The following is a 22,527-nucleotide window of genomic DNA, read 5'->3' as shown; positions in this document are numbered from 1 at the left end:
GTCTGTAGTTACACCACGAAGGTTCTCACATTCAGTCGACTGCTTACTCACAGTATTTTTGATGGAGGCCAACTCCACACTTATGCGATCAATCTTACTAACCAGACAAGAAACATCGAGGCTATTAAAAGTCACTGATGGTAAGTCATCCAGGTAATAGGACACAAAGCGAGGAGCATTCTCACCGACATTCAGTAGTTGTTGACATCTTTCAGTTGTCCTTTGTGAGCTATACAACGCTTCCCTGTGCCAGGACACAGATCAAACAGGACCTTTTTGGAGTTTTCAATCCACTCAGATCCAAAGTGATTTACAGCCATCAATGTAATGTCATCCTGAGGCACCGTCTTCAGTTTGACAGAAAGGAAGCTTAGCAGTTCATCTTACACTAAAGTTTTGCCATCAATAGTGGTATAAATCTCAGGTTTAATCCTTTGTTTGATAACATGCCGTGCTGCTCTGTCATCGGCGGCCATCTTGGATATCCAATATCTTTTAGTATGCATTTAGTAGCATTGAAAGCACAGTTTTATTTATGGCTTTACAAGCTGTAATATATCACCCTCTTTTTAATCCAAATGAGAGGAATTCATGATTACCTAAAGAAGCTCTTCTGCAGTACGGTGTAGTGTCTTCACACTAACTAATTGTCACGGTTTTCATTTAATACAGATATGTGTTTCTGATTCAGCAGAGTATGTCAGTAACATTATAGGGTTTTCTTGCACTGAGAGACAATGAGACAAAAAAATAAACCAACTTTATTTTCTGTTAAGTTGTTTTCTCTTTATTACTGTCACGGTGTGGTTCACGCCCTGTCTTATTTTGTAGTTTTCTGCCACTCTTGTTCCCGGGTAACTTCACTTCCTGCTTTGTCCTGTCATCCCCTGTGATTGTCTGATCGTTTCCACCTGTGTCCAATCACCTGCACCTCCCTAGTGTATTTAGCCGTGTGTCTCTTGTCGTGTCATTGTCTATTGTCCTGGATGTTCCGAGTTCCTGCCTGCCTTTTTACTGTGTTCCTGTGTGTGTGTTTTTGCTCCTTGGCCTTTTGCTTTATGCCTTTTGGACTATTAGTCTTTTTGTGTTTCAAACTCTGCATTTGAGTCCTGCCTTCCCCACATCCCCTGACAATTACTTTATCTGGAGTAATTGTCTGTCTCAGTGCATTTTAGGTATGTATGTATGAATGAATAAAAAAACCAGTAGAGGCAGATTTTTCGTATTTGCCAGTACTTTGTACTGAACATTTCACTATTTACAACATGAATGGATGATGAACATAATGTAACATATATATTTCTTGATGGGCTTGTTGAAGTTCACAAATACAGACATCTTAATTTTGTGATCATGTTTACAGCATATATTTTAAAAATCATTTTTTATTTCAACGTCAGGTTCATTATCTGAATACACATGAGCTTATGTACATTTTAAATGCAACCTTGCTACTGAACTGTTGTTTTCAGCTGTGCGTCTTACACAAGCTCAAAAAAACCCATCTGAAAATGTTGCTCTGTCCAACAAAAATATTATTGACTAGTCAGGCAAAGGTGTGAGTTCTTAAAAAGGTATTTCATGTACTCATCTTTTTAACAAATGGTAAAAAGTGTCTTCACTGTTTGATATTACAAGGAAGGACCTGAGCTTGAACAATAATTCATTCATTCATCTTCAACCGCTTATCTGTGGTCAGGACAGGGCGGCAGCAGTTGCAGCAGGGGACCCCAAACTCTCCTTTTCTGGGCCACATCTACCAGCTCTGACTGGGGAAGCCCAAGGCGTTCCCAGGCTAGTGTGGAGATATCATCTCTCCACCTAGTCCACCCAGTCTAGTCTTGGGTTTTCCCCAAGGCCTCTTCCCAGCTGACCATACCTGGAAAACCTCCCTAGGGAGTTGACCACGGGGCATCCTGACCAGATGCCCAAACCACCTTAACTGACTCCTTGCAGGCAAAGGAGAACCGGCTCTACTCCAAGCTCCTCACAGAGGACAGCTTATAACCCTATCTCTAAGGGAGAATTCAGCCACCCTCCTGGGCAAACCCATTTCGATCGCTCGTACCCGCAACCTAGTTCTTTCGGTGATTACCCATTCTTCATGACCATATGTGAGGGTAGGAACGAAAATTGACCAGTAGATTGAAAGCTTTGCTTTCTGGCTCAGCTCCCTTTTCGTCACGACGGTGCAGTAAAGCAAGTGCAAAAACGCTGCTCCGATTGTCTGGTCAAACTCTCACCCCTTATTCCCCTCACTCGCAAACATGACCCATGTAGACTGGATCAGCATACGTCCAGGTCCCCCTCCATGACCAATGGTGCCAAATAGGTCATTCTCGATCGACCAGTCAATCGCTCAGGCAGTGCCGGTAGATCTTCTGCCATTGTAAAAGAAATCACGTTGGATCACCATGCATGAGCGGACGCCAACAGAAAACTTGGTAGTGCTAATTAGCGATCCTTGCTTACTAACGCACACATTTCATTCAAAACGAATCCTGGTTGACTACAATCAGTGCAAGTCATTGGAGTAAGGCAAGGACCAAGAATGTATGGAATGGTTGTGGCGGTTCACTCGCTTCTGACAGATGAGAGGCTAATTGTTTTTTTATATTGATTTGTTTTGCACTTACGCTAGTTAGCGGTGTTGTTTCGTCTGGTTACCGCTGCTACTCGTTCACCTGACTACTAACCCTCCCTCGAGGACTGGCTGAGTGAGTGACGGGGGGCGGTAGATCGACATGACTTGGTCTATTAAAAAATAGATTGTGAAGTAAAAAAAAATGTGGCACCGCTGGAGAAGACTTTACCAGTGAGGCTGAGTAGTGTGATACCCTTGTATTTGGTACACACTCTGGTCGCCCTTTTTGAAGAGAGGTACCACCACCCCGGTCAATCACCCCTTAGGCACTGTCCTGTTCGAGAGTTACCACTCCTTGATCTACCTAAGATCTTGAGTCTACTACTCACCGCCGCAGTTTCCGCAATGGAAGTTTATTACATAGACCACTCCGATTCAATGCCCTACAGCTTCAAAGGAATGTGAGACAGTGTTAATTTCGTCGACGAAAACTATGACGAAAATGTTTAACGAAGCTTTTTTCCATGACGAAGACAGGACGTGACGAAAACGATCTTAAAAAATAAAAATTATCCCTGGGCCTGAGAAGGGAAGAAAAGGAGTTTAAAATGGCTATTAAATGTGACTAAAACTAATTACATTTTAGTCTAGTTTTCGTTGACTAAAACTAAGAAGGATTAAAATGACTAAATGTGACTAAAACTAATATGTATTTTTCGTCTAAAGACTAAGACTAAGACTAAATCAAAAATAGCTGCCAAAATGAACACTAGTTGTTCACAGTTCCCCCTTCTCCCATTCTCTGACCCAACTCACCACCAGATGATGATCAGTTGACAACTTGTCACTCTCTTTACCCAAGTGTACCCGAACGTCAAATCTTATTGCACCACACCCATAATGTAATGAAACAATGAAAATATTTCTTTTGAGCAACAATGAAAATTGCCATTTGGAGCACTTTGGTGTGCTCATGAATAGTTATTTTTCAATTCAAACTTTCAAACCATGTGTCTGCTTCAATTAAAAAGGGTAAGAAAGATAGTGTGTCTTTTTAGACAGAATACATATGTGCGAATGGTGTTCAATGAATCGGCGTCTACCATTTTTTCCACGTTTTTCCATTTTTCCAGAAGTGGACCTTGAAAATCGGTCAATAACTGTTATTTATTTTACCACAAGTGCGACAACAAAACTGTAAATGCACATGCACTCACAACCTGAATCTTGTTGTGATTAGATGATTTCTACAACCAAGTAAAGAAACATCTATGACTTCAGCCCTCTAGAATCAAGTTGTTAACAAAGTTCATCCTTTGGAGAGTTCAATGAGATCCATGGAGGATGAAGTAGTCTGATAAAAAACCTCCCATCGACTCTCACAGATCACTTTCCAGTCCGTGTGTTTGCCGGATCACACCAGAGCATATCAAGGTCAGGTACTGAAGACTGAGAGACAATCTAGTGCTGTTTACGTCATATTAAGATTATTTGTTATCATCTCACTGCATACATTATCAATGGATTATAGATCAAATGTGACATATATAACTTTTGGTGGGCATGTGGAAGTGCAAAAATATAGATATCTTTATTTTGTGATCATGTTTACGGTGTATATTTTAATAATTAGCAGTAATTTCACTATTGTGTGCATCATAATGATCCACAAAAACCTGCATGAGCCAATGTACATTTTCATTGCAGCTTTGTTAATCAACTCTGTTCTTTTCAGCACTGCTATCTACCCAAAGCTTTTGATTGACTTTTTATCAGAAAAACAGATCATATCTTATCCAGCCTGTCTGTTCCAGTGGTTTTCATATTACTGGTTAGCAGTTTCAGATATCTTTCTCTTGTCGTTCATGGCCTATGACAGATATGTGTCTATATGTAACCCTCTGAAATATACAACCATCATGCAAAAAACAACTATAAACATTTTCCTGTTTTCAGCTTGGATTGTGCCTGCTTGTCAGTTTTCAGTAGTAATAATACTCAACGCTATGAAAGAAATCTGTACTTTTCATTTGAAAGGAATACTTTGCAACAGCACAGTTCAAACGCTTCATTGTGTGAAGTCAAGAATACTTAATATATTTGGCTTGTTTAATTTTGTTACTTTCTTAATTCTTCCTGTACTCTTCATACTTTTCACATACGGCAGGATACTTGTAGTATCGTCTCGATGTAGAGGAGTCAGAAAAAGAGCTGCACAGACCTGTTTACCTCATCTCCTGGTTCTAATCAACTTTTCCTGTTTAAGTGCATACGATGTACTTCTTCCTCGACTTGAACTCAATTCTCCAAAAATTATAAATTTAATAATGGCTTTACAAGCTGTAGTATATCACCCTCTTTTCAATCCAATCATTTATGGACTAAAAATGGGGGGGATTTATGATCACCTTAAGAAGCTCTTCTGCAGAATGGTGTAGTGATGCACTGATGACTGTCATGGTTTTGTGTCATAATACAGATATGTGAATACTTTAAACATGTAAAGACATGTTTCTGAAAGAATAAAGCATAAACAAAACAATGTAATGATACTACCAACAGTAAATGGTTAAGTTGAATAGAATAGATTTGATTTTAGTAACAATAGCTTTGTCTTCAAGTTTAAGCATGAGATCCAATGAGATAAGCCTTCATTCAGGGTGAGGTCCAGTAGATGCTGAATATTATTATTTGCTACTAACTTGATCCACATCATCATCATTTCTGAACATTTTATTTTTGACCACATTAATGTATGATGAACATTTTATGTAACATTATTAATGGACTCCTGAAAGTGCACAAATACAGACATCACTTATCTTTATTTTGTGATCATGTTCACGGTGCATCATAATGATTCAGAAAAACCTGCATGAGCCAATGTACATTTTCATTGCAGCTTTGTTAATGAACTCTGTTCTTTTCAGCACTTTTGATTGACTTCTTATCAGAAAAACAGATCATATCTAATCCAGCATGTCTCTTCCAGTGGTTTTCATATTACTGGTTAGCAATTTCAGATATCTTGCTCTTGTCCATCATGGCCTATGACAGATATGTGTCTATATGTAACCCTCTGAAATATACAACCATCATGCAAAAAACAACTGTTAACATCGTTCTTATTTCGGCTTGGATTCTGCCTGCTTGTTTGTTCTCAGTAGGACTATTACTAATTGCTAAAAAAGAAATATGTACATTTCATTTGAAAGGAATACTTTGCAACACCACAATTGTAACACTTCACTGTGTGATGTCAAGAATACTGAATATATATGGCGTGTTGAGTTTTGTTACTTTTTTATTTCTCCCTCTGCTCTTCATACTTTTCACATACGCCAGGATACTTGTAGTATTGTATCGATGTAGAGGAGTCAGGAGACCTGGTTTACCCCATTTGCTGGTTCTTATCAACTTCTCCTGTTCAAATGCATATGATGTACTTCTTCCTTGACTGGAACTCGATTCTCCTAAAATTGTACGTTTTATTATGACGGTACAATTTGTAATATATGGCCCGCTTTTTAATCCGATCATTTATGGACTAAAAATGAGGAGAATGAATGATCATCGTAAGAAGCTTTTCTTTAGAATGTTGAGGGGTGTTCAGCTGTTAAGTTAAGGTAACCACAGTGTAAGCATGAAGTTTTCAGTTTGATTTTACTTAAAGGTTTTATTGTGACGTTTGTCACCTTTGTATTGCCGAAGTTTATAGTAACCCTGAAATAATCATGAGATCTGATGAGATAAGCCTTCATAAATCCTTAGAAAGGCAACCCAACAAAATACAGAAAAACAGACAAGAGATGAGAGATGAGAGAAATAAGTATCAAAATATAGTGAGTGAGTTGTGATCTGACAGAGGTTGTTACATTATGGAGGAGTTTGGGGGGTTGTGATGAAGTTATTGCATGTCAATATTTTAAACAAAAAACAATTAAAGCAAGTGCATGGGCATTATTCTGATTTAAGTAAAGTTATTGTTCTTTATTACATCAATTTGGAGTAATAGGATGTCTCTCTGTCAGTGCATTTTAAGGTGAGGTATCTGTGCCAGAATAAGACATTCCAGTCGATTCTGAATGTTAATTCTATTTGCTAGTTACTTGATCCACATTTCTGATTTCTATTTCTGATTTTTTTATTGTTGACAACATTAATGTATGATGAACATACTTAACATTAATTATTTTTGATGGACTTGTGAAAGTACACAAATACAGACTTCATTTTGTGATCGTGTTTCCCGCATGATCAGAAGATCATCTTACATTTTACCATTGTGTACCATATCTGAATACAGCAAAACCTCCACGAGCCGATTTACATTTTAATTGTGGCCTTACTACTGAACTTTTTTCTTCATTAGTGCTATTTACCTAAAGTTGTTAATTGACTGTTTATCTAATACTCGGATCATATCATGTGCCTGTTTCTTCTGCCGTTTTTAAGCTTGGTTTCTGCCTGCTTGTCAAACTGCAGTCCAAATTTTGAGTGCTGATAAGAACCTTAAAAGGATTTCGGATCGTCAGAATAAGGATCGTCAGAATAAACTCTGCACTCTCCACAGGGTCAAAGGCACAGACTATACATGCCTTTGTTGCTCTGCTAAACTTTGCGTTTATTTCTTTGCTCTTCATACCTTTTATATACACCACGATACTTATGATGTTATATAAAAGTTTTAGAGAAGTCAAGACAAACGCTGCACTCACCTGCTTACATAGTCTGTTGGTTTTAATCAGATTTTCCTGTTTTTGTGCATATGATATTATTATAGTTCGACTAATATCTGATTTTCCAAAAATAATAAATTTCTTAATAACTTTAGAAATAATTTGTTTTCATCCTCTCTTTAATCCCATGATGTATGGACTAAACAAGTTACGTATGTAACTACGGTTCTATGAATTCTGAAAGACCGCCAGAGGCAGTGCTTCACAATGGACTATCTCGCGGATACGCAGTTCGAGTCTTTATATCAACAACGTCACCTGTGACCTCAGATGACCCCACGCCATGTATAGGTAGGTGTAATCCTGAGATCAGTCCTACGGAATCTTCACAAGTTCACGGGGCCCTTAAGGCCGCAGCACACTTCATAGGCATACTTCTCAGGACTGTCCATGATGTGAAGACACTCCTGGTAGATTGTCGCTTCATTCTCAATAGCTGAGCTTGGTTGCTTTCCTTGTATTCCTAGGAAATGGCCTCTGAAACCCAGTAGGATGGGTGCTGCTTTGAGAGAGCACAGCCCTCCTTAGTCCCAGCATAACTGACAAGGAACTGTTCCAAACTGGAACTGGTGATAGCAAGGGGAGAAATACCCCTTTTGGCCAATAGGCATCTCGGCTCCACCTGTGTTGGGGGTTCAAAGGGCACGTCTAGGATCTCCAGTGCCAAGGGACTTGGCAGGGGCTTGGCAAGGACCGCTGTGATCTATCAATCATCCCTGTCAAGGTGAAAGCTGCAAAAAGAAATCACATTATCCAAACATACGCCTTCCTGGATCCCGGTAGTTCTGCCACATTCTGCTCAGAACACCTAATGCAGAATCTGCATATTACAGGCAAAATAACCAACATCTTGTTGCAGACTTTGGGACAGGAAGCTGTTGTGCCAGCATATACGTTGGCTGGGTTGGAGATATCTGGCATAGAGGGCAAACAATTTTATACATTACCCGATGTGTTCGCACAGAAGAAAATGCCAGTCACCGCTGATAACATCGTGATACTGGAAGAGCTCACTAATTGGCCGTATTTATCAAGAATACACATCTCAAAGATCGAGGCAAACGTGGACCTGTTGATTGGAACCGACGCTCCTAAAATATTGGAACCTTGGGAGGTCATTCATAGCCATGGGCGTGGCCCATATGCCATTAGAACAGTGTTGGGATGGGTCGTTAATGGTCTGCTAAATAAAACCAGGGATTCTTCAAGAACAGAGGTTTCCTCTGCTACAATGAACAGGATCTCCGTGTGCCAATTAGAAAAAATGCTGGCAAACCAGTACAATCGTGAGTTCAACGAAAAGACTGAGGAGAAGGAAATGTCCAGAGAAGACCTCAAGTTTCTGGAAACCATGGAGGGCTCAGCAGTACTTCAGGATGGGAAATATTGTCTAAAGTTGCCCTTCAGAATCAAGTCCGTCTGCCCAATAACAATGCTGTGGCTCAACAAAGAATTCAGAGTTTGAGAAAAAGGTTTTCACCAGGAGTATGTAGGGTACATGAACAAACATATCAGTAATGCCTACGCAGAGCAAGTACCTCAGCAACAATTGCATTGTGGGAAAGGGAAGGTGTGGTACATTCCCCATCATGGCGTTTACCATCCGAGGAAGGGATCGCTCCGGGTGGTGTTTGACTGTGGAGCCACATTTGAAGGTGCATCCTTGAATAATGAACTCTTGCAGGGTCCTAACCTCACAAGCTCCCTCCTTGGAGTCCTCACTCGCTTCCGACAGGAACCGGTCGCATTCATGGGTGACATCCAAGCCATGTTCCACCAGGTGAAGGTGGCTGAAGAGGACAAAGATTTTCTTCATTTTCTCTGGTGGCCAGATGGAGATATCACTAAAACCCTGGCTGAGTACAGAATGACAGTAAATTGGTTTGGTGCGGTGTCATCGCCCAGTTGTGCAAGCTATGCATTAAGAAAAACTTCTGAAGATAATCGGTTTGAGTTTGCGACTGAAGTAACACAATCTATCAAGCAGGACTTCTATGTTGATGACTGTTTAAAGAGTGCAGCCACGGAAGGAGAAGCGATCCGGATAATAACAGATCTTGTCGCTCTGTGTCGGAAGGGGGGATTAACGTACAGGACTACGCAGAGTATGTGACCGGGTACATCTACACTTGTGTAGACAACATTGTGCCCACCATACAGGTCAGGAAGTTCCCCAACCAGAAGCCCTGGATTAACAGTCAGGTACGTCAGATGCTGCGTGCTCACTCTGCTGCACTCAGGCATTGAGACTGAGTACAAAGCTGCTAAGTACCGACTGAGAAAAGCCATCACAGCGGCAAAGAGGCAGTACAGAGAGAAGCTTGATGGCTTCTACTCCACTGCTGACTCCAGGCAGATGTGGCAAGGCCTACAGCACATCACCGACTATAGGACCACCACCAGCTCCATCAGCGCCACTGACAGCCTACTTGAGGACCTCAACGCCTTCTACACCCGCTTCGAGACCTCCAGCTCCAGCACAGAGAGGCACACACACACCGGGATCACCCAACCCCACTCCCCCAACAGTCTCATCAGGCCAGGTACGCAGAGCTCTCAGGAAGATCAACCCCCGAAAGGCAGCAGGGCCAGACAACATCCCCGGGCGTGCCCTGAGAGCATGTGCAAATGAGCTGACTAATGTTCTCACCTCCATCTTCAACCTCTCCCTCAGCATGAGCACCGTCCCCACCTGCTTCAAGACCACAACAATCATTCCCCTCCCCAAAAAGAGCCCACCCACCTGCCTGAATGACTACAGGCCAGTAGCACTCACTCCAATCATAATGATGTGCTTTGAGAGAGTGATACTGTCCCACATTCAGAGCAGCATACCGGACACCCTGGATCCCCAGCAGTACGCCTACAGGCGCAACAGGTCCACCTCAGACGCCACAGCTGCTGCCCTCCACTACTCCCTCTCTCACATAGAAAACAAGGACTCCTACATTAGGTTGCTCTTTGTCGACTACAGCTCCGCTTTCAACGCGGTCGTCCCCCACAAACTCATCCATAAACTCTCCACACTCGGTCTGCACCCCACCCTCTGTGACTGGCTGTTTAACTTTCTGACTGGCAGGCCTCAGTCTGTCAGGATTGGAAACAGGACTTCAGCCAGCATCTTCACCAACATCAGCACCCCACAGGGTTGTGTCCTCAGCCCCAGCTTTCCGGAAAGGCGAGCACAAGAATTTCAATACACAGGGCGTGTGTAAATGACAATAAAAATCTTTGAATCTTGAATCAACTTGGAAAAATGGAGCAGCAGGAGTTGGGTTATTTTGCAAGCCATTTCACAGGACCAAAAGGCCGAAGACCTAAAGGAATTGGATTTGGACCAAGATGAACTACCAGTGGAAAAAGCGCTGGGTCTGCAGTGGTGTGTGGAGACTGACTCTTTCCGCTTCAAGACGTGGTATGCGGTTACTAGCTCAGTGTACGATCCTCTGGGGTTCTTGGCACTAGTCACGTTGCTGGCTAAAATTAACTCTGTAGGAGAGGTTGTGGCTGGGATGATGGTTTACCACAAGACATCTTACATCAATGGAAAAGGTGATTGGAGGATTTGGATCTGCTGGCTACATTCAAGGTGGAAAGGTGTGTTAAACCAGTGGACTTTGGAGAGGTCAGACATGCCCAACTGCATCACTTTGCTGATGCCAGCGAAGGAGGGTACGGAACTGTAACATACATCTGGATGGTAAATCAGGTGACCTTGTTGCTCGGTAAAGCCAGAGTGACACCACTGAAGGCTGTGACTATTCCTACACTTGAGTTATCAGCGGCTGTACTTGCTGTCCGAGTGGATTCAATGTTGAGGAAAGAGTTGAACTTACAGTTAGAGGATTCAGTGTTTTGGACTGACAGCACTGCAGTACTGAAATACCTTAACAATGAGGACAGACGCTTTCATACATTTGTGGCCAACAGAATCTCGACCATCAGAGGAACATCTGAGCCTTCACAGTGGAGACATGTCAGTTCCAAAGACAATCCAGCTGACGACACATCAAGGGGAATGAGGGTCTCAGACCTTTTGAAGAATAGCAAGTGGCTTAAAGGGCCTACATTTCTCTGAAAGCATGAAGCGGACTGGCCTAAAACTGAGTTTGAAGTCTCAGTGGACTTGAATGATCAAGAGGTGAGAAAGGAGGCAACCGCAAGTGTCATCAGTGTACTTAATGTGTCTAATCCTACTGACAAACTTATTGCCTACTTTTCTGACTGGAGGAGGCTCAAGACAGCGGTTGGCTGGTTCCTCAGGCTGAAGACCATGTGGTTGACATAGATCCACCAGGGAAAGCAATTGGAGGCGTCTGTGGCTAATTGTTTGAGGGACACCAGTCTGAATAGGTCAAAGCGGGCTGCTAAACAACAGAGGGTCACAGAATGATCTTAACACTAGAAGATCAAGTGGGAGCAGAAAGGGCCATCATTGGCTACTGTCAGGGACAGCGATTTAGTGAGGAGATTTCTGCGCTGTCGTCCAGGAAAGCAACCGTGAGCCGACAGAGTTGTATCTATAAGCTGGATCCAATTTTGGAAGATGGGCTATTAAGAGTTGGTGGGAGGTTGGGTAGAGGAGCAATTAATGCCTGAAGATGCCAAACATCCACTCATTCTCTGCAAAGGGCAACATGTATCTACGCTCATTATCAAGCATATCGACTGCAAGATAGGCCATGGTGGACGGGCTCATACGCTGCCCATGGTGAGGAAGAGGTTTTGGATCACTAAGGCCAATTCAGCTGTCTGAATGGTCATTGCAGAATTATGGAAGTAAATCTGTGTCATCGGATTTTGAAAGGAAAAGGTGATTGAATTTCATAACCTGCACGTACTGTCGGGGTTATGCGTCTGCACACGCTCCGCTAAAGCCGCTGCCCCCCCACTACGCTGCAGCGGCCAGCGTTCCTGGTTTCAAAACTCCGCCAATCACTCCTAATAGCTCGTCGAAGCATCCCAGCATCAGCTGTCGACAAGCCCAAGTTGTATTGGTTGATTGGTTTTGCTTGACGCACGCTCCCGATCTTGAAACTAGAATCGATTGCTCTTCCTTGGGTTCCCGGATGTTGCGGTTTTGCATTGAATTTTTGCATTGAATTTTTTTGCATTGAATTTTTGCATTGAATTTTTTTGCATTGAATTTTTTGCGGTTGAATTATTTGCGGTTGAATTTTTGCAGTTGAATATTTTAACGTTGAAAAACATTCAGATACATGATTTCAATGCATAAATATTCAGTGCTTTTTCTCTCACCTTTTTCTTTCAAAATCCGATGACACAGATTTACTTCCATACAGAATGCAGCTTTTGTCGACGCTACAATGGAAGAGCAACAAAAGATGGCATATCTTCCAAGAGAGAGAATCCTTCCAGATCTACCACCATTTACCAACACAGGGGTGGATTATTTTGGACCAATTGAAGTAAAGAGGGGAAGGTCAACCTGTACGCGATACAGTGTTATATTTACCTGCATGGCGTGCAGAGCCGTCCATCTGGAGGTAGCAGTCTCACTGGAAACAGACGCGTGCATTAATGCTTTGCGGCGTTTCATCAGCAGGAGAGGACAAGTGGTGCAACTAAGGTCAGACAACGGTACCAACTTTATTGGGGAAGAAAGAGAACTAAGGGAGTCACTCACTGCTCTGAATCATGATCAGCTTCAGGGGGCTTTGTCACAGGTTGGAATTTGTTGGGAGTTTTAATCCACCAGCAGGTTCACACCATGGTGGGGTGTGGGAACAGTTGATCCGCCTGGTTAGAAGGGTTCTCAGCTCTGTTCTACGTCAGCAGAAGTTGGATGAAGATGGCTTGCATACTGTGTTCTGTGAAGCAGAGGCTATTTTGAACGATCGTCCAATTACCAAGCTCTCGACTGACTTTGAACTGCTCACACCTAACCATCTACTTCTCTTGAAAGGTAAACCAGCTTTGCCTCTTGGAGTGTTTGAACCTCATGATCAGTATGGAAGGAGACGATGGGGGCAAGTGCAGTACCTCGCAGATCTTTTCTGGAAGAGATGGGTGAGGGAGTACTTACCCTTGCTCCAACAAAGGCAAAAACGGAATCAGAAGAACGCCGTGGCCTGCGGCAGTTACTGGGGTTAGCTGAGGGCAGAGAAGGGCCTTACCCCCAAGGTAAGCTCTATGTTCCTGTGAAGAAACAGAACTGCTGTCTGCCCTGGCTATCTACAACACTCTGCTGAAGCACCTGGTTTAGCAGCTAACACAAACAGCTCCTCAGCTTCCATGGGGACTTTGCGGAGGATTCTCCTATATTTCTCTGACAGGGGTGACTGCACCAGCCAGACGTCCAGGTTCCCTCGATAAGAGGCCAAACACCTGCAGTGAAACATCATTGAGGCCGGTGGTGGCAGCACCAAAAGGTAGCCCGCTGCAGCAAAGCTGAGAGGGCAAGCATGAGGTGGAAAAGGGAGATGCCGATAAGGTTGAAGAGGAGCTTTACAGATCCTATAGCCTGGAGAGTTAAACATGGCCACTAGCTGATGCAGGCTTCTGAGTTGTGTAAGGGTTTGTAAGGGTTAATAAGCCTTAGTGGACACCACGTCAATGTCGATTTCGTCCACGTGGCATCGTGGTTAGTTAGCCCAAGTGAGGACACAGGGTTAACCGTGAGCACTGCTAGATCTCTAGTGACACAATGTTTGTGTTGATCTAGTCAAACGTAGCATCTCACCCAGTTGGCCTAGGCAAGAACACCCTGCTAAATGTGTTAGCTGTAATGTCCCATCAGAAATGTAGCCAGTGCTAGGGCGGTGTTGTGTTCTGAACTCAAATGCAACACTCAGGAGACAGGAAAAGGTTAATGCCCTGCTAGGCATTTTAATGGTCCGAAAGTACAGTTATTCTTACTGTACATTTATACATCTGAATCCGGAAGAGTGGTCAGCGTCCCGGCGTGTGTAAATTGGTAGCCAAAACAATAATCCAGACAAGTGGCGACGGTTGGCGATAGGCAACTGCAGATTTTTAATGAGGCAAAAAACAAGCAATCAGAATGACTGCAGAAAATAGGTTCTACAAGGTACGAACAGCAACAATGTCGGTCTTAGCGCTCTTGGTACTTGCCAGGTGATTCTATGGGAAGATCTGGCGAGGAGTGATGGAAAAGCAGGGTACTTGAAGGCTCTGGTGAAGATTGGAAACTGGAAACAGGTGTCCACACCCAGCCAGCTCGTTACCAGGATGGAAAACACATGAGGCCTTGAGTGTCTAAGTGACAGGGTGACGATTGCGCAATGGATAGCGAGCAGGGACTCCAGTGGCAAAATGCGGAGGTGGCGGTTTTGAAACCATAACAACTAGTGTTGATCCAGTCAACTAGCACCACCCTCAGTTAGTCAGGAGGAGGATGACCTGGGGCCTGTTTCAGAAAGGAGGTTAAGTGAAAACTCTGAGTATGTTAACCCTGAAATGAGGGAAACTCTGAGTTTTCTGTTTCAGAATGGGAGGTATGTTAAACCTGAGAAAGCAGAGTAAGTCAAGCCTGTTTCAGAAAGAGAGGTAACTTATACTCAGAGTCAGTTACCATGGCAACTTACTCTGTGAACCTAACCTGGTCGGGAGCAGGTTTTCTTCGGGAAACCCAGAGTTTATTTCGTCTCCTCCCCTTTTTTAAAGAGGAAGTGGTATTTAATCACCTCATTCATTCTTTCGGTATTCATTCATTGCGCACATTTCAGTCACGCAGAGCGCATCAAATCGACACTGGATGCTATTTAGTTATTTATATGTCAAATGTTTGTAAAGTCAGGTAGACTACAACCATGATATGTTCAAGCCTTACCTGATTGAATTATGTTTTTATATTTCATTTTCAGCTGCTGCCATGTTCTTTTAATGCCTGCAGGATTGCACCTACATGAAAATTAAAATTAGGTTTAATAACACACTGTTCTTCTAGTTTCACTTCTGATATTACAACAGTTGGGCAAGTCACTTATATTACTAACTACAACTGGCTTCTTCAACAGTGTATTTAGATTAATGTAATAATGACTATCTCTAGAAAGTATTGGTCTACTTATTACTAATTACTTTCTAATTCCCATATCAACCTCAACCACTTGAACAATACAAGGAGAGACAAGAAACTGCACTTTTAATGCTTTCAAATAAACATTATACAATTGCATGAATTATTCTTGAAAAAAAATATCTTTTAAAATTTGATGTTAAATCCACTATTGTTTTATACAGAATTGCTTTATAGTTTATGCAGCATTTAATGCAATTACATCAGATTTTACTTTAAATTACGGAATTAAATTACAGTTTTTAGATTACATAGAAATTAATTACACACAACACTGTATAACAGTAATTCAAATGTAAACTTACGCATTGACTCGAGCAGCTATTTTCTCCCAAGCTAACTCTCTGTCCTTCGCCGCTGCAGCCGTGTTGCTTTTTTTTTTAAATATATGTTCGTACTCTCCATATGCTTGCATAAGCACATCCAGTTCTGCTGGTGAAAAATATGAAGACCTCTTTTTGTCTGGCGCTGTTGCCATGGTGACTCGTAATATCTGCGCTCCATTGATAATGGCTTTTTATAGTTGTGGTGCACGCGCTTAACTCAGAGTAGGTCAACTCAGAGTTGATTGAACTAACTCATTTCAGCTGTTCTGTAACCGAAAACTCAGAGTTTCCCATCTCAGGGTAAGTCAACTCAGAGTTCAAGTTTTAACTCAGAGTTGGTTGAACCTCCTTATTGAAACAGGCCCCTGCTAGCTGTGCTAACCATAAGGTAAAAAAAACCCCACTGTAAACGTGGTGGTGTTGATCTAGTCAACTAAGCATCACGTTGGTTAGTCTGGGCGAGAGCACCCTGCTAACTGTGGAAGTTGTCAAATGTACAAAACATGGATGAAATAGAACTCTCCACCCCTGAAGTTATTTTAAGTAAAACTGACTGAAATTTTTTTTAATTGATGTGACATCATTGATGTTATAAGGATTTTACTGATGATAGTGTGCGTCTTTTCTTACGTGATATTAATAATTTAGAAGTGACTCAATTTAGCCCAAGTGAAACCTAGCAGGACTAGTGTCGTGATTGTGTTTCTGTTTGTTTGGGTTTTGGCTGTGTTCTCCTGTGTTTGTGTGCGGCAGGGGGTGTGGCTGGCTGTTGGTGGCAACTGGACGAGGCACACCTGCATCCAATCATCCTCCTCCATATCAGGAATCAGGATCAGGAAACATTTATTTGCCAAAATATGCCAAACATACAAGGAATTTGTCATGGCGGTTAGTGCGCGACAGTAGACAGACAAGACAGCACTGCACAAGTAATAAAATAAAGTAAAATGGAATGCTAATGATATGGGTTAGTAATGGGTTAGTATAAAACAAGGGAATAAAGCTAAAAAAATTAAATATTTAAAGAGTTAAAAAGAAAAATTGCACTAACGAGCAAATAACAAACAAGTAAAAAAGTGACGAGTGACGACAAAGTGATGAATAACAGTTAAAGTGGCATGTGCAGTGTGAAGGGGAGTGACCGGTGGAATGTTATAGTCAGTCAGTGGGGGACCGGGCTTTGTTGATGAGCCCGACTGCCGACGGGAAGAAACTGTTCGTGTGGCGGGAGGTCTTAGTCCTGATGGACCTCAGCCTTCTGCCAGAAGGAAGGGGCACAAACAGGTTTTGTCCGGGGTGAGAGGGGTCGGCCACGATCTTTTTAGCACGCTTTAGAGACCTGGAAGCGAACAAGTCCTGCAGGGACGGCAGATTGCAGCCGATCACCCTCTCTGCAGAGCGGATGACACGCTGCAGCCTGCCCTTGTCCTTGGCTGTGGCTGCAGCGTACCAGACGGTGATGGAAGAGCAGAGGATGGACTCGATGATGGCCGTGTAGAAGTGGACCATCATCGTCTTTGGCAGGTTGAATTTCTTCAGCTCCCTTAGGAAGAACAACCTCTGCTGAGCCTTCTTGGTGATGGAGCTGATGTTCAGCTCCCACTTGAGGTCCTGGGTGATGATGGAGCCCAGGAAACGGAAGGAATCCACAATAGTGACGGGGGAGTCACACTGGGTGATGGGTGAGGGTGGGGCTCTGTTCCGCCGGAAATCCACAACCATCTCCACTGTCTTTAGAGCGTTGAGCTCCAGGTTGTTCTAACTGCACCACGACACCAGATGGTCGGACTCCCTCCTGTAGGCGGACTCATCACCACCAGAGATCAGTCCAATGAGGGTGGTGTCATCCGCAAACTTCAGGAGCTTGACGGACTGGTGGCTGGAGGTGCAGCTGTTGGTGTACAGAGAGAAGAGCAGAGGGGAAAGAACGCAGCCTTGGGGGGAACCGGTGCTGATGGTCCGAGAGGCTGAGACATGTTTCCCCAGCTTCACGTGCTGCTTCCTGTCAGACAGGAAGTCTGTGATCCACTTGCAGGTGGAGTCGGGCACGTGCAGCTGGGAGAGTTTGTCCTGCAGCAGAGACGGGATGATGGTGTTGAAAGCAGAGCTGAAGTCCACAAACAGGATCCTGGCGTAGGTTCCTGGGGAGTCCAGATGCTGGAGGATGTAGTGGAGGGCCATGTTGACAGCATCGTCCACAGACCTGTTGGCTCTGTAGGCGAACTGCAGGGGGTCCAGGAGGGGGTCGGTGAGGGACTTCAGGTGGGTCAGGACTAGCCGTTCAAAAGACTTCATGACTACAGAGGTCAGGGTGACGGGCCTGTAGTCATTGAGTCCTGTGATCCTGGGCTTCTTGGGAACAGGGATGATGGTGGAGGCCTTGAAGCAGGCTGGTACGTGGCATGTCTCCAGGGAGGTGTTGAAGATGTCAGTGAACACCGGAGACAGCTGGTCAGCACAATGCTTCAGGGTGTGAGGAGAGACGGAGTCCGGACCGGCTGCCTTACGGGGATTTTGTCTTCTAAAGAGCCGGTTAATAAACCTGGGTGTCTCATCACGTTGACGCCAGATTATTCCGTCCACTACGAACTCTCGTGTGCATCATCGCCCGGCTCTTCGGCCTCCCCGTTGCCAGGATCCTCGCCAGCCAATAAACTTTGTTCACATATCTAACTACAAACCTCTCCTTGTCTGCTTTGGGGCCCGAACCTTCACCTAAACCTAACAACTAGAAGCTGGCATTGTAGCCATCTGTCATTCAAAGTGTCCGTGTCCTTAACTATGCTTTATTTTAAGCATAATTATTATTTAGTTAATTAACCGTGCACAGTTGACATGTTCAGATTATTAGCACAGTTGACATGTTCAGATAATTAGCTCCATCAATCACTGTTTCCCCACCAACTCTTAAACATTTAAAAAAATAATAATTTCAACATCGGTCTCCAAAGGAGGCTCCGACAATTTTCGCTTTTATGCTTTTTCTCCCCATATCTAATGTCAATTAATTAATACTGACCCACAATGGGTCCTCCTTCAGCGTGGGAACCGGCCGTGCTAGAGACTGCGGCCGACCAACATCCCTCAGACACTGGGATAAACTGCCAGGAGGTCTTTTGCCGGGGTAATGGCGGCCTCAAGCTTTGGTGGGCAGTGGTAGCAGACCCACGCCAATGTCCAGGGTGGCAGACCCTTCAGATTTGCTCATTAACTACTTACAGGCACGGTGTCATGTAGACTGTTGGCTCGTCAGTGACTGTAGAATGAAGCCTGAGTGAGGGAGCTCACACAGGTCGATATCGACTAATGCTGTGTCAATCAAGGAAACCCTAACTGTTCAAAGAGGGGGTGGGGGGGCACAACTTGTGTCGACAAAAGTTTCTTCAAAGAGTTCAACCATGATGTTTCATTATTTGTCATAGAAAACATCTATGCCCTCTGGAATCAAGTTGTTTACAGAGTTCATCCTTTGGAGAGTTCAATGAGATCCATGGAGGATGAAGTAGTCTGATAAAAAAACCTCCCACCGACTCTCACAGATCACTTTCCAGTCCGTGTGTTTGCCGGATCACACCAGAGCATATCAAGGTCAGATACTGAAGACTGAGAGACAATCTAGTGCTGTTTATGTCAGATTGATATTTGTTATTACCTCACTGCATACATTATCAATGGATTATAGATCTAATGTGACTTATATAACTTTTGGTGGGCATGTGGAAGTGCACAAATATAGATATCTTTATTTTGTAGTCATGTTTACGGTGTATATTTTAATAATTAGCAGTAATTTAACTATTGTGTGCATCATAATGATTCACAAAAACCTGCATGAGCCAATGTACATTTTCATTGCAGCTTTGTTAATCAACTCTGTTCTCTTAAGCACTGCTATCTACCCAAAGCTTTTGATTGACTTTTTATCAGAAAAACAGATCATATCTTATCCAGCATGTCTCTTCCAGTGGTTTTTATATTACTGGTTAGGAAGTTCAGATTTCTTTCTCTTGTCGGTTATGGCCTATGACAGATATGTGTCTATATGTAACCCTCTGCAATATCCAACCATCATGCAAGAAAAAAAAGTTAACATTTTCCTAATTTCAGCTTGGATTCTGCCTGCTTGTCAGACTTCAGGAGCAATGTTACTAAGTGCTAAAAAAGAAATCTGTACATTTAATTTGAAAGGAATACTTTGCAACAGCACAGTTCAAACACTTCACTGTGTGAGATCAAGAATACAGAATATATATGGCTTGATTGTTCTTGTTACTACTGTAGTTCTCCCTGTGCTCTTTATACTTTTCACATATGGCAGGATACTTGTTGTATCATATCGATGTAGAGGAGTTAGGGGAAGAGCTGCACAGACCTGTTTACCCCATCTGCTGGTTCTAATCAACTTTTCCTGTTTAACTGCATATGATGTACTTCTTCCTCGACTGGAACTCGATTCTCCAGAAATTGTACGATTAATAATGACTTTACAAGTTTTAATATATCACCCTCTTTTTAATCCAATCATTTATGGACTAAAGATGAGGAGAATTTATGATCACCTTAAGAAGCTCTTCTGCAGAATGGTGTAGTGTCTTCACACTGATGACTGTCACTGTTTTGTGAGACACAGAAATGTGAACATTGTAAACATTTAAAAACTTGTTTTAAAAACATTAATGCACACTGAGTCTTACACTTTGGTTCATCATTACATTGTGTATGTGTAAGCATATATTCACCATTTTGTTTTTACTTATGACCATTCTCTTCAAGTGTATTACAAGTCATAGTAGTCTTAAATACGCATGCGATCCAATGACATAAGCTTTCATAAACCCTTGGTGAGCAAACTAGACAAATACTGTTGATAGAAAACAAAAGGAAGTATCAACATGGTAAGTAGTGCAGTGAGTTGTGATCAGAAAAATATTGTTATATTATGGAAGAGGGTAGGGGGTTGTGATTAAATAAATGCATGTCAATATTTTAAACAAATAACCATTAAAACATGAGCATGTTTCTGATTCAAGTCAAGTTATTGTTTCTCTTTACTACTTCATCTGGCTGTCTCTCTGTCGATGCATTTCAGGGAGAGGTACATTTCTATATGTAAGGATGAACGTGTTAAGTCGTCTTTATTAGAAACTTCCCACTGAGTGACAAAATAAGCAGCTATGAAAATTTTCTAAAACGTATTAACAAAATCAGAAAGAAATTATCTATAAACTCAATCACTCCCTTAGGAGGAAAACAAAAAATGCTATGAAAAACGAGACTATTCTCAAGAATACTTCTCTCAAAAGGAGGCTATCAGAATGGCTATGAAAACTAGACTAATCTATGAAAACGTACAAACAGCAAATCACTTGTAAGGAGGCAAAAATAATTGGCTAAATGATCTAAGAACAAGCAACGCTAGGTTTACTGTGGCTGTGGCGGCAGGCTTGGTAAAAACTTTGGCCTGCTGGAGCTGATCAAACACGGAGGACATGAGAGGTACGGTTCTTTATTGTAATGTCATTTAGAGGGCAGTAGTCTTTACAAGGTCTTCTTGCCCACAAAGAAGAAGCCGGCGCCTGCTGAAGATGAAGAGGGGCGGATCAACCCCGCTTTTAGTAGTCTGAATGTACTCTGTGACGGCCCTGCCTATTGGTTAATGTCAGTGATGTCATTATGTTTCTCTGAGGTGATATCAACCTGATTGAGAGCAGCTAGGGGTTCCAGCGGTATAAAAGCACATGGTTGCTGCCTGCTGGTGTCGCTGGTTTCCCTGGCCAGCGTCCGCATCTTGGTTTGGGTCTCTTTGCGTTCCATTTATGTTCACAACACTCATGATCTGGCTGGAAGATGTGCATGATCAAGCACCCACACTGACATGACTGAAACTACTGACTTACACACCTCATATTTGCTTTACTTTTGGTTTTGCCTCTTTACTTAATAAATATACTTTTATATCGGCTTTGAACTGTGTCTCTCCCGTTTTTGTCATCTCCGTTAATCTGGGTCATGACAACTCCCGCATGGCCTCCTTCTCCGGGCCAGAGAGTAAAGTATAGGCGGCCCTTGGGAATGATGGAGCCCAGAAACAGTTCTATGGCACAGTCATATGGCCGATGTGGAGGAAGAGACATGGCTTTGGTTTTGCTAAAAACCTCCCGAAGACGGTGATAACAGGAGGGCAGGGTGTTCATGTCCAGCCACTCGGAGGTCTGTGGGGTTTTTAACGGAGGCAACGTTAAACACTGCAACATCTTTTCCCGGAGTAGAGACATCAAGGCAGTCCAACACAGTCCTCCCGCCACCCTATAATTTTTCCCGTTCTCCAGTTCACATGGGGGTTGTGGTGAAACAGCCATGGCTGTCCCTAAACCAATGCCTGAGAAGGTGATTTGAATAAACAAAAATAAATGTCTTTATGACAGATTGTGTAATTCGAGAGGTTCAGAGATGTGAGTGACTGAACAGTTCCATTCCATTAAGAGCCTTGGCTTTGATAGGCTTTACCAAGAGTTCAGATTTTATACCCAGTTTCTCTGCTAATCCGTCAGTCCAACAAGCTCTCATCAGCCCCTGAGTCTAAGAGCGCATCAAGCTCTGTGGCGATGCGGTGCATTACCTTAACTGCTGTAAGAGTTCGTGAAACGGAGCCTGAAGCAGCAAATTGTCTCACCAATGTGGGTCTCTTGGCTGAGCAGGCCGCGATGAGATGACCCGCATCCCCGCAACAAAAGCACCGCCCTTCTTGCGGTCGTCGCCGTCGCTCTTCTGTATGTAGCCTGATTAAAATGATGACAGGACACTAAGATAAATTTA

At 43.0% G+C, this 22,527-nt stretch overlaps 2 protein-coding genes across 2 annotated transcripts; both read left to right on the top strand.

Annotated features, from left to right (window-relative positions):
- The first annotated feature begins 4,104 nt into the window (after window positions 1–4,104).
- On the top strand, window positions 4,105–5,022 carry LOC120834048 (olfactory receptor 11A1-like). Its single transcript, XM_040201789.1, has one exon. The coding sequence runs from the start codon at window positions 4,105–4,107 to the stop codon at window positions 5,020–5,022; it is 918 nt and encodes a 305-aa protein (XP_040057723.1).
- Window positions 5,023–19,355: 14,333 nt separating this feature from the next.
- Window positions 19,356–21,185, top strand: LOC120814833 (olfactory receptor 11A1-like). Its single transcript, XM_078090428.1, has one exon. The coding sequence runs from the start codon at window positions 19,383–19,385 to the stop codon at window positions 20,298–20,300; it is 918 nt and encodes a 305-aa protein (XP_077946554.1). The 5' UTR covers window positions 19,356–19,382; the 3' UTR covers window positions 20,301–21,185.
- The last annotated feature ends 1,342 nt before the right edge of the window (window positions 21,186–22,527 follow it).

The sequence above is a fragment of the Gasterosteus aculeatus genome, chromosome 16 (genome assembly GCF_964276395.1).
Source record: "Gasterosteus aculeatus chromosome 16, fGasAcu3.hap1.1, whole genome shotgun sequence".
NCBI lineage: Eukaryota > Metazoa > Chordata > Actinopteri > Perciformes > Gasterosteidae > Gasterosteus > Gasterosteus aculeatus.
The sequence above is the reverse complement of the archived record's forward strand: the minus strand, read 5'-3'. Positions and strand labels throughout refer to the sequence as shown.